The 13,862-nt window shown below is 30.6% G+C and overlaps 1 protein-coding gene across 2 annotated transcripts; it reads left to right on the top strand.

Annotated features, from left to right (window-relative positions):
- The first annotated feature begins 3,069 nt into the window (after positions 1–3,069).
- LOC112284089 (ras-related protein RAB1BV) lies at positions 3,070–6,921 on the top strand. 2 transcript variants are annotated; one of them, XM_090251160.1, is made up of 10 exons: positions 3,070–3,192; positions 3,568–3,747; positions 4,415–4,487; positions 4,578–4,678; positions 4,885–4,950; positions 5,099–5,196; positions 5,840–5,902; positions 6,055–6,147; positions 6,276–6,362; positions 6,461–6,921. In XM_090251160.1, exons 2-9 carry the CDS (start codon positions 3,681–3,683, stop codon positions 6,360–6,362), a joined length of 648 nt encoding a protein of 215 aa, XP_090107286.1. In that variant the 5' UTR covers positions 3,070–3,192; positions 3,568–3,680; the 3' UTR covers positions 6,461–6,921. The 2 variants fall into 2 exon arrangements, with proteins under 2 accessions (XP_090107286.1, XP_024379382.1); XM_024523614.3 differs by having other exon boundaries at positions 3,070–3,203.
- The last annotated feature ends 6,941 nt before the right edge of the window (positions 6,922–13,862 follow it).

Below are 13,862 nucleotides of genomic sequence, written 5' to 3'. Positions count from 1 at the left end.
TTCCTTGTCGATAATAACCGTCCTGTACACACCTCACTAGAACCAACACGCCCTCAGAATCTAACAAAATGTGCCACTGTCGGAGACACAGTTGTTTGATTTGAAAAAACATAATTGGATCCAGAAATAGCATTCTCCTCTACCACATGAATGCATCTCAATTTTTCTTGCGCGAATACAATTTTAAATACTGTCATACATCACTTATTTTTGCCGGCCTGATTTGTGACAAAATATGGGCAGAGTCAAAATGTTATTGAGCCGAGCATGTTTGCGGAGGCCTGCCAGAGATCAATTGGCAACTTGTAATTGAATAGCATGCATGCTGGGTGTGCCGTTTAGCTCATCACTCTCTGATGAAATATTCTGGAAGATACTCTCCATCAACCAAGTAAACAGTGTACCTAGAAGAATATGGGATGGCCATGATGCTTCCAAACAATATCACGGGGCCAAAAATTGACCCTTGAAGATTTTTCACAATTTTATAAAAATGCTGCTATTTGACCAGTGGTGTTGTAGCATTGTTTGAAAATTTCAATTGCTTGTACTAATCATTTAAAAAATAAAAATAAAAACCTATAAATTATTATTTTAATCCTATGCTTTTTTTAAAAATCATATATATATATATATGAATTGTCATTAACTTAATCGTTATTACTTTTAACTCCCTTGTGGAAATTAAAACTAACTTAAAATCAAGTTCATCAAGTGAAAATGTATCTTTGGTGTGATATTAGCACAAAAATCAGATGAAAAAAATATAAAGTGTAAAAATCCCTCCTCACAATCAAAAAATACAAATTATTACAAAGATGATTAAGGAGTTTTGTTAAGTTCATATACACACAAACAATACAAAAGATACAAATTAGGTTTATTATATTTATACATATTTAATAAATGATTATGTCACTTGAAAACCTTTGTTAACATTAAAATATGCTTGTGCAATTATATGATTCCTTTTTTTATATGTGATTTTGATATTTATCTCACAAATTAAGCTTATGAAGTAAACCCCACTAAAAAAAATCATTGTGGGAGTTTTAGAAAGATGATTAGATTAGGTTGTAATAATTAAATATCACAAGGAGTTGTTTTTTTAGAAAGTTACTTCAAGGTTTCAAAAATGTGCCTTTTATACATGCACATAACTCCCAAATTATATATATATATATATATATATATATATGCAAGCTATTTCTTTTTAGAAATAAAGTAACAAATGTACATTGTACTACTTATATTACTAATTGTTTGCACAAGATAGCATTTGTATCAAGTAATATGTGCTTGGTCTTCTTTATCTTTAGAAATTACAATCAAAACTTCATATTAAGATTTTTTGAAAGAAACATTTTAAATGATATCTTTAATATTTTAAATTACATATATAGATATTTTATAAATTTTTATTTTTTTCTTAACACTATAATAAATATATATATTTGAAAAATCTTATATCTTGATTTTAATTTTAATTTACTTTTGAAATAAATTCTATTGTCAAATAACTATTTTTAATATGATTGATATTAAAGCCATCTCAATAAACAACATGCAAGCTATTAAAGTAGATTCAAAGTATTAATAAATTTACTACTCCAAAAAATCTAATATATTTTTATAATATTTGTTGTTAATTGAGTTGGAAGATATTAAATAAAATGAGATGAAATTTTCGTAAATTTTAATGCAAGTAGAATCTCTTTTAAATTTATAAAGACAAAAAATCAAATAAAGATGAATAAATGATATTGCAAATGCCACCATAGATATTGCTATTGTCACCACAATCAACCATTCATTTGTCATCTATATATGTATATATATTTTACTTTTTTTTTTATTCCAGTCTTATTAATTTATTTTTATTTTTTTGTTTTGTTTATTCAAATGATTTGAAAGATATTGAATAAATATAGAATGTGATGGATGGAGGTTATGGTGGCAATAGTAGAATTTGTGGTGTCATTAGCAATACCATAGATAAATATTGAAATTAAAAAATATATATTTCATAATGTTCAAAAACATTCTTTGAAAAATTGATGCATTTTTAACCAATAACAATAATTGGTACAAATGCAAGATCTATTTTTTATATTGAAATTAAATATTTTCTATCAAATATTATAAAAATTAATTTACCAATAATTTTAATAGTTTTAACTATATAGAATTATGATAGGATTTGAGGTTGGCTGAAATTATTATCATTTAATGTGCTTATCTATTTCGACATTGTGTATTTAAAACCCTATTATTGTACTCTCAAAATTAGCTAAAAAATAATAAATAAAAATATTTATTTTAATAATTTTATTTATAAAATTAAGCTTCTAAATATTTAACTTGTAAAAGCTTTATTTAACTTTATTTTGGCACTCTTTTAATTATAAATAAAACATTTGTATAGTACATAATTCATTAAGAGTTATTGAAGTTGCATATACTTGCATTAAACATACTTTTTTAATATTCTTTTTGTCTGTTGCTCAATAATATTTCAAACATTAACAAATTTTCTGCACAAATTTATTGGTCTTTAAACTTGAAACCAACTGTCTCACCATACAATAGTACATAAACCTAATCTAAAAAATTCCAGTGGGCAAGAAACGGAATTTAATAATGAATGCTCATGCACTAATATAACGCGAGTAATTTAAAGGAAAAAGAAAAAGAAAAGAGAAGTGATCCACATAAAATAGTAAAAATTATTCTAGAATGAAAGCCAGTTGGCAAGAGTCTTTCAAGAGGGTCAAGCCTTCTTGTCACTTGGACGACAGAAATCATCCATCCATCAACACCGACGTATTTCATGCACGGAAAAGTCATTCGTCGTTCCCAATACGGCGGGCGCTCCACGAGGGGTCGCTCCCAATGCGGAACTGGGCACGCTGTTCTTAGACGAAGGGAACGGATGAACAAAGATCGGGGATGAATGAATGAATTCGAGGGATCTCCTTGTCAGGGGAGACTTCCTTGTCCTGACTGGCTGGCCTGATTTGCCAGCCTTTTCTTTCTGAGCTCGGAGTTTTCCTGCCTCGTTCCGGCCTTTGCCTTCTCTGCTGCGTCTTTGTTTCCTTCCGCTCCCTACTGTTCCGATTCCTGTGATCGCTGCCTTCTGGCCATTACTGGAGCAGCCGACCCGCAGGAGCTTTGTTAGCGTTGTTCCCGAAGGTGCATTACAAGTAATGCTCTTTCTTTTGAGTTTTTGATTTGGTAGATTGGAGTTCTGATTTGGAGTTTTATTTTGGTTTGGCGATGTGAGGCTTTGGGACGTAGCAGAGGGGGAGAGATGTGAGGAGGGAGGGAGGGAGAGGGTGAAGGGCCTTAGTGCTGGCTAAGGATTGATGATGCGTTGATGAAGTTTGGAGGGATGCTGAGTGGTCTGATCCGCGGGCTGTAGTGGATATATGTTGAGCTGTGAGTTGTGTTGGAGCTTAGATTAGGGTGTGATCCCAGCTGAAGAGCTTCTGACTGTGCGAGGACGGTGTGTAGAAATATGTATGTGTTTGTTTTGTTAAGTGAGAGGTTGTGTTTGTTTGAGTGCAGAGGCGGATTTCGGAGCTAGCAGAGCTTTGTCGGAACCTGTAACAGAGGAGAGGACGTGGAGTTCGTGTTAGGCTGGATTTGTTGCTCGGGAGTGGCGGACTGCAACTAACATCATGGCGACAAGAGCCCGGGCTGATAATTACGACTATCTCATCAAGCTGTTGCTGATCGGTGACAGTGGTACGTATCATGTATATCCGCTACTTGCTTGAAATCGAATTCTCCTCAAGAATGTGGTCTCTTCGACGATTTTTTAATTTTTCTTTCCAGGTTTCCGCCAAAATGTGCTCGATTGTGTCGGTCGAGTTTTTTGTGCTTACTTTCTTTGAATAACTTAAAAGGGGGGTTGTTAAGGGCGTTGTAATCAGAAGAAATTCATTCACGCCCGTTTCGAGGTAGTGCAGCTGCCCTTGTGATCGTATTGCACATATTGCACAAACAGTCAATCCAGTTTCTCAGCTCTGGGGCTATCTTTAGTGATAGATCTGGTCGCTATTGCTACAAGGTGTTAATCGTCTTGGACAATCAAGAACGTTAGAGATATCTTACGTAAAGTCCGTCCTTCAGATATCATAATCAACTCTTTTATTAAGGATAAGCCACTTGACATGAGTTGTGAGCAAGAATGCCGACGACAAGAGTTTTTTGAAAATCGAGTGCTGTGACTAGTACCTTGGTTTTGATTTAGGGCATGAGTAATGAACATTTTTGTATCACTTTATAAGGTTCGATGGATTGCTCAGTTTCTTGATATCATTTATTGTAAATATTTTTCATGTCAAGTCAATGACTCCCTGCTTCGTATTGGCGTCGTACACGAATTGAAAATTGTGTTTGATGCTCGCAGGGGTTGGAAAGTCTTGCCTCCTCCTCCGATTTTCAGATGATTCTTTCACCACAAGTTTCATCACCACGATTGGGTAAGCTTTCTTGGACACATATTTTAGAGCATTTGATGAGGTTGTAGGAAAGGGTTTATTTGAAATGGCTTCTTTTCTGGGATCTGGCAGTATTGACTTCAAAATCCGGACCATCGAACTGGATAACAAGCGCATCAAACTTCAGATATGGGACACTGCTGGACAAGAACGATTCCGTACAATCACAACAGGTAATTATTGTTCACGCAATCGCTGGCGTTTACCCTGAGTCGTTCATTGTTACCGATATTCATGAATGCGACGCTCTGCTGTTTTTAATGCTTGCCGGCGCGATTGGCTATTGCTGAGGATGATTGACCGATATTATTTATTTATTTATTTATTTATGTGCACATGGAAGTGTTTATTCCAGCCATTATGGTTGTTTGATATGCAGCATATTACAGAGGAGCAATGGGGATTTTGCTGGTCTACGATGTGACAGACGAATCTTCCTTCAACAGTATCCAATCAGTAGCTAGTTTGTTTTCTTTATGTAGTTGGTTAGTGGTGGAGAACAAATATCTGTTAGTGTCTGGGTGTCCTTATGTTCATGTAGCCTCTGTAAGAAATGAAGGAACGTGATGTTGCCATGACTGAGCTGGTGTCAGATATTCGGAACTGGATCAGGAACATAGAACAACATGCATCTGACAACGTTAATAAGATCCTGGTGGGAAACAAGGCTGATATGGACCCGAGCAAAAGAGTACACATCTGTCACCTAGTTTTGCTTTCTTTTTTCTGCGCATTTAGTGAGTTGTTAACTCGATGTCATTAGATCGACAGGGTACATTTCGGGATTCAAATTGTTACCTCTTGATTTCACTTGATCCATTCTGATCAAGTTGGGTTCATTTGATCACCACTTGACAGTATTAAATGCTTAGGTTACTCCAACGTGTGCCATGACATACTAGCCTGCTTCCTGTATTTATTTTGAGAAAGGTCACATTTTTCCGGATCGCATAATGTGTAGAGACGGTTTTCTCACTGGTTGCTAAACTTGAAGAGCGTTGGGCTGGGTTTTCACATAGGGAAGCTCTGTGTTATATTAAGAAGTTCTGTGCTTTTTTGTTTTTTAGGAGAACAACTGAGTCGAACTGTTGAGCTAAATTTGTGATAAAATCATGAATTTATTCATCCGTAATGAGTGATTAACCATCATCACTTCAGAATTAATCTATGGATCTTTTCTTTCGTGGGATTTTCCGAAGTCGATTATGTTCTGTTCGAGTATAATGCTCTTTCTAAATTTCATGGGAATCTTGTACAGATTTCTAAATCTGGTAAGGTGCAGTTTTTGCTACTGTCATTTGTGTCGTTAAAAGATAATTTTGTAACTTGTGCAGGCTGTCCCTTTTGCCAAAGGTCAGGCTCTAGCTGATGAGTACGGCATCAAGTTTTTTGAAACTGTAAGTTTTGCATCAGTGGATCTAGATCCTAAACTTCTGTATTGGCTGTAGTACATAAGCTGTGTCCATATGATGTAATGATGATTTCAATTACTGCAGTAGGCTGCTACTTTCACATATTCCATTTTTTGATATTTGTTTGTACATTCCAGAGTGCCAAAACAAACATGAACGTAGAGGACGTTTTCTTCACGATTGCCAGGGACATCAAAACAAGGCTAGCTGAGAGCGATTCCAAGCCAGAGGTGAATATTCCTTGGAATATTCCATTAATTTTTAGCACACTCGTCTATACTTGTTTTTATTCCTTTGGGCTATTTGTATATGTAAGAGTTATTTAACATGATAGTACTGTTATCTTCTCACTCCGCAGGCCAAGAATGCTGGAGGCAAGCCAGACGTCACGCTTAAGTCAGGGGGCGCACAACCAAAGCCAGCATCTGGCTCTTGCTGCTCATAGGTGAGCGGCCCATGTTGGGACATTGTTCTGAGCTCTTAGATCCTTTTCGAGATAAGAACCCATTTTTAATGCCTTGGGCTGGCGCCATGAAACTGCAGCTGGTATGCTTTGGAATTGATTCTTGGGTCAGGATTATAAGCTGGATGTCCCGGCGCTGCAACTGAAGATTGTTGGGACCATTTAGGAGGCCACATGGTACTGAAGCATTATGCTAGCTTCCCTTCACCAATTTTTTGAAGCAACATTGCACAAGGTTTTAGCTTTCTCAAAGCTCTTGCAGAATGCGACGCTCTCGCCTGAGATGGTTCTCTGCGAAGGAATGTATGCTAACTCTCTCCAATTGACTATTTTAGGTATATTTGAATAGAACTCACTTTCTTAGTCTCATTAAAGAACGACATGCTTATGCCACGTTCTTCTAAAGTACTTGGACTGTGTAACATCACCTGGTATTGGGATTTTGGAGTAGGGAGGTAACAAGCAATGTCAGCAAAGTCCATGAAACTTCCAGGATTGTAATTATTGATGGTTTTTTAAATCTAACTCTTCAATTCCTAGATATTCTCATTTAATGTTGTTATTTATTTATTTATTTTGATTAATTGTCGAGTATTTTCGTCGTTGGTCTCAAAGACCGCTGCTTTTTATTTTCAGCTTCGCTAAGATGCTGAGGTACAGCAAGGTGGTGTGGAGTAGATGCTTGGGAATTTATTAAGTCTACTATTTTAAAATGTAGCACTTAGACAAGACTAGCTCACACGTTGCTATATAGTATGTTGCTGTCTCACTAGTTTTCAAGTTTTAGCTTTTTGTGATATTGATGTAAGTGCATTTAGTGTTGAAACCGTGAATAAGTAGGTTGAAAGCTTAAAATGAGATCATATTTGAATATATCAATCCACCCAAGCACAACTGTAGGGTTTGGATGGAATTTGGAAATTTCATGTTGTCATTCTTTAGTTTGCTTCAATTCAGGCGCACTTCTTAATCTTCTCTTGCAAGAACAGAGACAACTTACATGATAATATGATACGTGCACGTGTGCATGTAAGTACCTAGTATTTGGGAAATAAAGTATTGGACAATACATATAAGAAATTTTGAATAGTCAAATAATTGTAATAAGGTTATTTATTTATTTTTGGTGGTGGATAAGCAATAATTATTAGAATTGTGGTTTTCAAAATCATTGAATTTAATATCTTAATTAAAATGTGTGCCGATGTATTAGAAGACTATAAGTTGACAAATTTCTAACAAAACATTATATTTTATTGGTATTTAAAATAAATCATTATAGACACTCAAGATAATTGAGATGGTTTCAATAGATATAAAACATTGTTTTATATAGATTGTCTAACTTTGTTAGAATCTAATAATAATATAACAATACATGGTTGTAGATCTTGTTACAATTATGAGCAAATATGATTTGCAATGATTCTAAACTATTGGAGGATGGTAGATTCAATCTAAGTATTCTAATATTGCTCAAATGAGGTTGGCAGTTTGAATCCTAGCTATAGAATCTCAACCATTCTTGATAGAAACTTGCTTAGAGTTTATCCTTGCAAAATAAATAAATAATTGATAAGAAAAAAAAATTGGAATAGATTTAAATCATAATTTAAGTATTTATAGAATTATACAAATCAATTTTTTGATCTAAAAATTATTTATAAATAATGGTTTTAAAGTCTTTAAGACCATTATTTATGCTTCTAAATTCTAAAAGTTTTTTTATTTTTTATTTTTTTATGTCAATCCTAGTTAGGTCCGAGTTTATGGTTGTAGAAGGTTTTTAGAGGCTTACTTCACCTCTAAGCATTAAGGAAACTTTTCACAAAGATTCTTTGTACTTAGTATATATATCAAAGTCAAAGTTGATAGGATCTTCACTCTTCATAACATAGTTGATATGGCTTATTTTAAGCCTTTTGGTCTTGTTCTTGTGCCTTGTTGTAATTTCTTATTTGTAATATAAAATAAATCTCTTTTGTCTCATTTCTTTGAACTCTTGGAATCTTGTCCTACTTAAGTCGTGTATCTATAATAATTTGTTAAGACTAATATAATACAATATTAGCGCTTGGTCTTTTTAGATAAAGAACATATTATCTTTCTTCTTAACAATACATTGTTTTAGAGGTTAGAGATTATCCTATTCTAAACCAACATTATTCTTGATTTCTTGTATTTGTTTGTTTGTTTGTTTGTTTGTTTGTTTTGTTTTGTTTTGTTTTTTGTTTTGTTTTGTTTTTTTGTTTTTTTTTTGTTTTTTGTTTTTTGTTTTTTTGTTTTTTGTTTTTTTTTTTCATTTCTATAGTAGAAAGTGAAGAGTTGAATATAAAAAATTCTAAAGAAACCAAATTCTAAATTTGATTATAAGTGCTCATGAAACATCAAGAATTAAGATAGAGTCTTTGCCTAAGAAAAATGAAGAACTTAATATTATTTTACATTATATCTAAAGAATAGAACTTCTTCAGCTACTACTATAAGTCAACTTAGGAATTCTATCATTAAGATCTACTTTACCAAAAGATGTATGTATTTGACACAAAAATTTAATATCAACAACAAAAGAATCAAGAATTACTTTCACAAGAAATTCAATGAAACTTATTTAAAGTTTTATGGTTTTAATAATCAAGTTCAAATTATTACTTTGCTTTATCTTTAGCAATATTCTATAGAAGTACCTTGTATTGGTATAGTTGGAACTTTGCTCTCAAGTCAAGCTTTGTCTTGGTTTGCTCTATTCTTTGAAAAAATTTCTCCCATATTGTATAACTTTGAGATATTTTTGACAATATATGAAAAAACATATGGTAAATATGATAGGATTTGTTTTGCAACAATTAAGACTTTAAGCCTTTAACAAGGAACACATTTTATACTTTTTTATGCTTTAAATTTATAATAATTAATGTGTAATATGAATTAGAGAGAAAATGTATTAATAAGCAAATTTTACTAAAGATTACAAGACAATGTGAAGGATTTATTGATATCTATTTCTTATCCTCAATTACTTAATAAAACCATTAATCAAGAATTTTTAGTGCAATAACAAGTTTTTTCAATGTCAATAAGATAAATATCCATTGTCTATTCGACAACTTTATTTGGCATCTTTTACATCTATTGATTCTAATAATCATTTGGGAGTAAAGATTGTACTTTTACTATCACAAGTTTTGTAATTGTGACCATGAACTACAAGTAGAAGCTAATAGTTTTGGTTTACTTGTTGATTTGTGATCTTCAATCTTAAATGGGTGTCATTTGCTTGATACATTTGTATTCTTTTGCTTTAGTATTATTAGAAAAAAAGATCCAATAATGATTTTTGATTTTTTTCTTTATTATCTTTTCCTAGTTGTGAATATTGTTACCAAAGGTTTTCTAATATTGCCCCATTTTGTGTTGTACTAATCTATATTGATAGGCATATTGTAAGAATGAGGTAGAGTTGATAGTTTACAAGATCCTTTTGTTTGTTGGATTATTGGCCTTATAGTAATCCAAAGGTGATTATTGGTGAATCACAAAGATTGATGGTAGTTGCAGGCTCATGTTGTTATTAAGTCTTTAGATAGTTGCAACTACTCAAGTAGTCCATTAAATGGTGCATACCAGGAGTCAATATTACTGATTTTTTTTATTACACTACTTAAATAATAATCACATTAAAGACTTGAACTAATAATGGATAATAACAAGATTTTTTTTAGCTATTTCAATGCTAGAAAATTCTTGGAAACTTTGGATCTTGAGTATGAACACATTTTACAAAATGAAGGATGATCCTTACAACATAGTGAGAAATTGATTCTTGGAATAATCTGAAGGCATTTCCTTGTCAAATTAGAAGCTCAAATTTTAAATATAGATAAATAAATGTCTTAATTTCAATAAGTGATATGCCTTTGAGCTACTACTATAACATTTGGAGTATAAGACACTCCAAATTTATAAAAGATAGAGTGAGAAGTAGTCTTTTGAAATTTGAATAGTAAAGTATTATTAGATGGCAATAATAGATGTTATTTCAATTCTTAAAGAAAGTACTATTTCTTGCTTAATGCCTATAGTGAAGGAAAAAAATCTACTAAAAGTAAAAGTTGAAACATCTTTAGAAGAAATTAAAGAAAAAAAATAACAATGGTCTTAGACAATATTCCATCTACTTTATTATAAATGGCTCAAGCTATAAAGACATCTTTGTGTAGAATAGAAGAGCCACTATCATTTGAGAGTCTATAATTTGAACCACTCCAAATATTTATTAAACTCTTAAAGAAGGATTATGGGAGTTTTAGGTGTAATCAAATGTAATGCATTTAAGACTTTTGATATGAAAAAAAAAAAAAAAAAAAAAAAACATTCCACATATAATGTATACTTGTTTGACTTAATTTGCAATAGAATAAAGAAGTGTATTTGCTAAGAGCTAAGTTTTAAAGATTTTTTTTTTTTTTTTTTTTTTTTTTTTTCTAAGGTTAATAAAAAAAACTTTTAGACTTAGTTATATTAATAATTATCTTTAATTATGATGGCAAGGCAATGCTAGCATAAATATTTGCTAAAGTTGAGAAGTGTGATAAGACTTTTTGTCAATATAATAGTAATAACATTATTACTTGAATGATGGATGTTTTTAGGCCGAAGAAGGTTCCAACTACGACAAATAGTTTAATAAAAATTTAATTTAAAAGGACCATGCATTGTTGGAAATAAGGTAAATTTGGTTATACCAAAAATAATCTTAACCGCCTTAAGAAGAAAAAAATCCAACATATAGAGAAGCTTAAATAGAAAAAAAAAATTACTCAAGTAAGAAAATAAAATCTAAAAAGTATTGAAAATCAAGCCAACATAATAACAAACATTTAAAAAAATTGCATTAGTTGTCAAATATAGTTGAACATTCACACCATTGCTTTACTAAAAATTAAGCTATGTTTAAATTACATTGTTCACAACCAACCTTCAAAATACAACCTCCAAGACTAATTATTGAACTTGATTAAAATCTCCTAAGAAACTTCTTAATTTGCATAATATGATAGCTTTGCCGCCTTCAAATAGAATAAAAAATATATACATAACAAAAAAATCAATTTAATTATATTTATTATAATAAATTTAATCACACTAAAGATAATTGCTTTATTTTATATCTATGAAAGTTGCTTGTTTTTTTATAAGAAAAGAGTCTTAAAAGCCAAAATTACTAAATTAAAAAAATAAAAATAAAAATATCACCTCATTAGTCTAAGTCACTGGATTTCATGTGAATTTTAGAATTAGAGCAAGTTCTTCTATTATAGATAATTATATGTTTGGTGTATCAAGCCAAATAATAGTTGCAGCTAGTATTCATGCCCAAAAAATGGCAATAAAATATGGCACTTACTACAAGTAAGGTATCAAAAACTTTGCATGGTTGTCAAAGCAATTATAGACATTTAAATATTCATGTTTGATTGCTAAAATCTTTAAGCCTTACAAATATAAGTTCTATAGTAAGGCAATCTATTTCAACTTCAATATAAAATAGAGATACTATAATTAAAGATACAACACATATTTTGGCATAAAAAATATTAAATATATATATTTTCTTTAGTATTGATGTTTTGATTCTAGAATTTAAATTAATAAGGCTTTTTCAACCAATTCATAAGATTTTGGAAGATGAGGAGCAAATTTATCTCTAGAAATGCCTTAAATAATCATGAAGCTTTTAACAAAAGAAGATTTCTCTAAGTTTCAAGCAAAGCTTGTACTTGAAACTATAGCCATATTTGATGAAGATAATTCAAAAAAAAACAAACATAATTCTTTTATTAGATGTACCATTGGCTATAAAAATAACATATTTTTTATATATTGTAGCTAGATCTGCTCAAGAATGTCAAAACTTATCTTTTGGGATTATATGACTGATTAGCAATAAAAATATTTTGATTTTTAGTTGTATTGATAACAATACTACTTGTGCTATATCTTTATAGGTTATAATAGATTCTAATGTTTAACTAATTATGATTGGTAAGCAACTTACTCAAGAATTAGGTCTTAGTGCTAAATACCTAGAATCTTATCTTTTCACTATTGTTATCTCAATAGGAGATATGGAATAAGCTATCGGCTATAGCAAATAGCCATTGCAATTGATTTTTTATATTGGATCTAGACTACATCACTTAGACTTGTTTCAAAAGTGTATAATGATTAGTACTGCCGACTATGATATTTTTGTTGATTGATAAATATTTTATTTTTTTGGTTTTGATTTAAATAACTAGATTGTAGAAGCATGGATTAGACTATAGTGGTCTATTAGTAATAGAAAGAAAGGATTTAATTCCATCATATTTGCAAAAATTTCCATAATTATATTAGCAAAAATCTTATTTGATTGTAATATATTAGCATTAGACTAGCTTTTTTGACTGATTCTATTGAAAGATATATTAGCATTTATGTTCAATTTTGTAAAATTATATAGTCAACAATCTTTACAAATTCATATAAGATATTATAAATATTCATTTTTTCTATGGAAAACACATGCAAAACTATTTCATCAATGTCAAGAGATTGTATCTTTATTAGAATTTTTGGAGACACCAAATCATTTCTTGTTACCTGCCTTTTATCACCTTATTCATTTGCATCCATTAGATGAAAATAATATCCTTGTAGAGTTCTTTGTAGGCATTGATATAAGATTGGTGGTAGTATTGGAAACAAGACTTACTATTGAGAGGTACATTCATATGGATATTAGAATTATATCTAACTAAGTATCCAAATATTATATAGAAAGATTTTTAATTTTGTAGCCTAAGTAATTACAATCATTTATTATTTTTATTCATTTTTTTAAATTTTTTAAAAATTTCATCTTTATTATTAATAATAATTTAAATAAATTAAGCTATAATGATTTATTAATTATTAAATGTTCTTATTGAGGTCATATATATTTTGAAATAATTTAAGGTTTAAATGATATTTAATCTAATTTTATTTAGAAATTTTATACAACTTATATAATAGTAGTTTATACATAAAACTTCATTACTAAGGTGTATTTTTGAGAATTTATCTTTATCAGTTGATATACAATGAGAAGTTTTACAGTTTTGTCAATATATTCACTAATTCCTTGATTTTTTAAACTTTGTAGAGTTTGCAGCTTTGGACTCTTATGTCCATCAATCTTGTTGGCTTTGGATCAATTGGCCTTATCTCACATACTTCTAACACCACTTTTTAAAGCCAAAAGACTTCTTAGATGGAAGATTGATGATATCTAGGATGATAATTGAGTTTTTTTAATTATCAGTAAGGCTAATGAGTCTCTTCTTGCCTTGGTTAATAAGATAGAAGCATTTTGTGGCAAATTTCTTATATTTGAAATATTTTGAGGATCATTTGCATTTTGGGCATGTAGACCTAACTTAGTTTAAAATATTAAAT

Source organism: Physcomitrium patens, chromosome 6 (genome assembly GCF_059467195.1).
Source record: "Physcomitrium patens ecotype Gransden chromosome 6, ASM5946719v1, whole genome shotgun sequence".
Classification (NCBI taxonomy): Eukaryota; Viridiplantae; Streptophyta; class Bryopsida; order Funariales; family Funariaceae; genus Physcomitrium; species Physcomitrium patens.
This window is presented reverse-complemented; position numbering and strand designations above follow the sequence as displayed.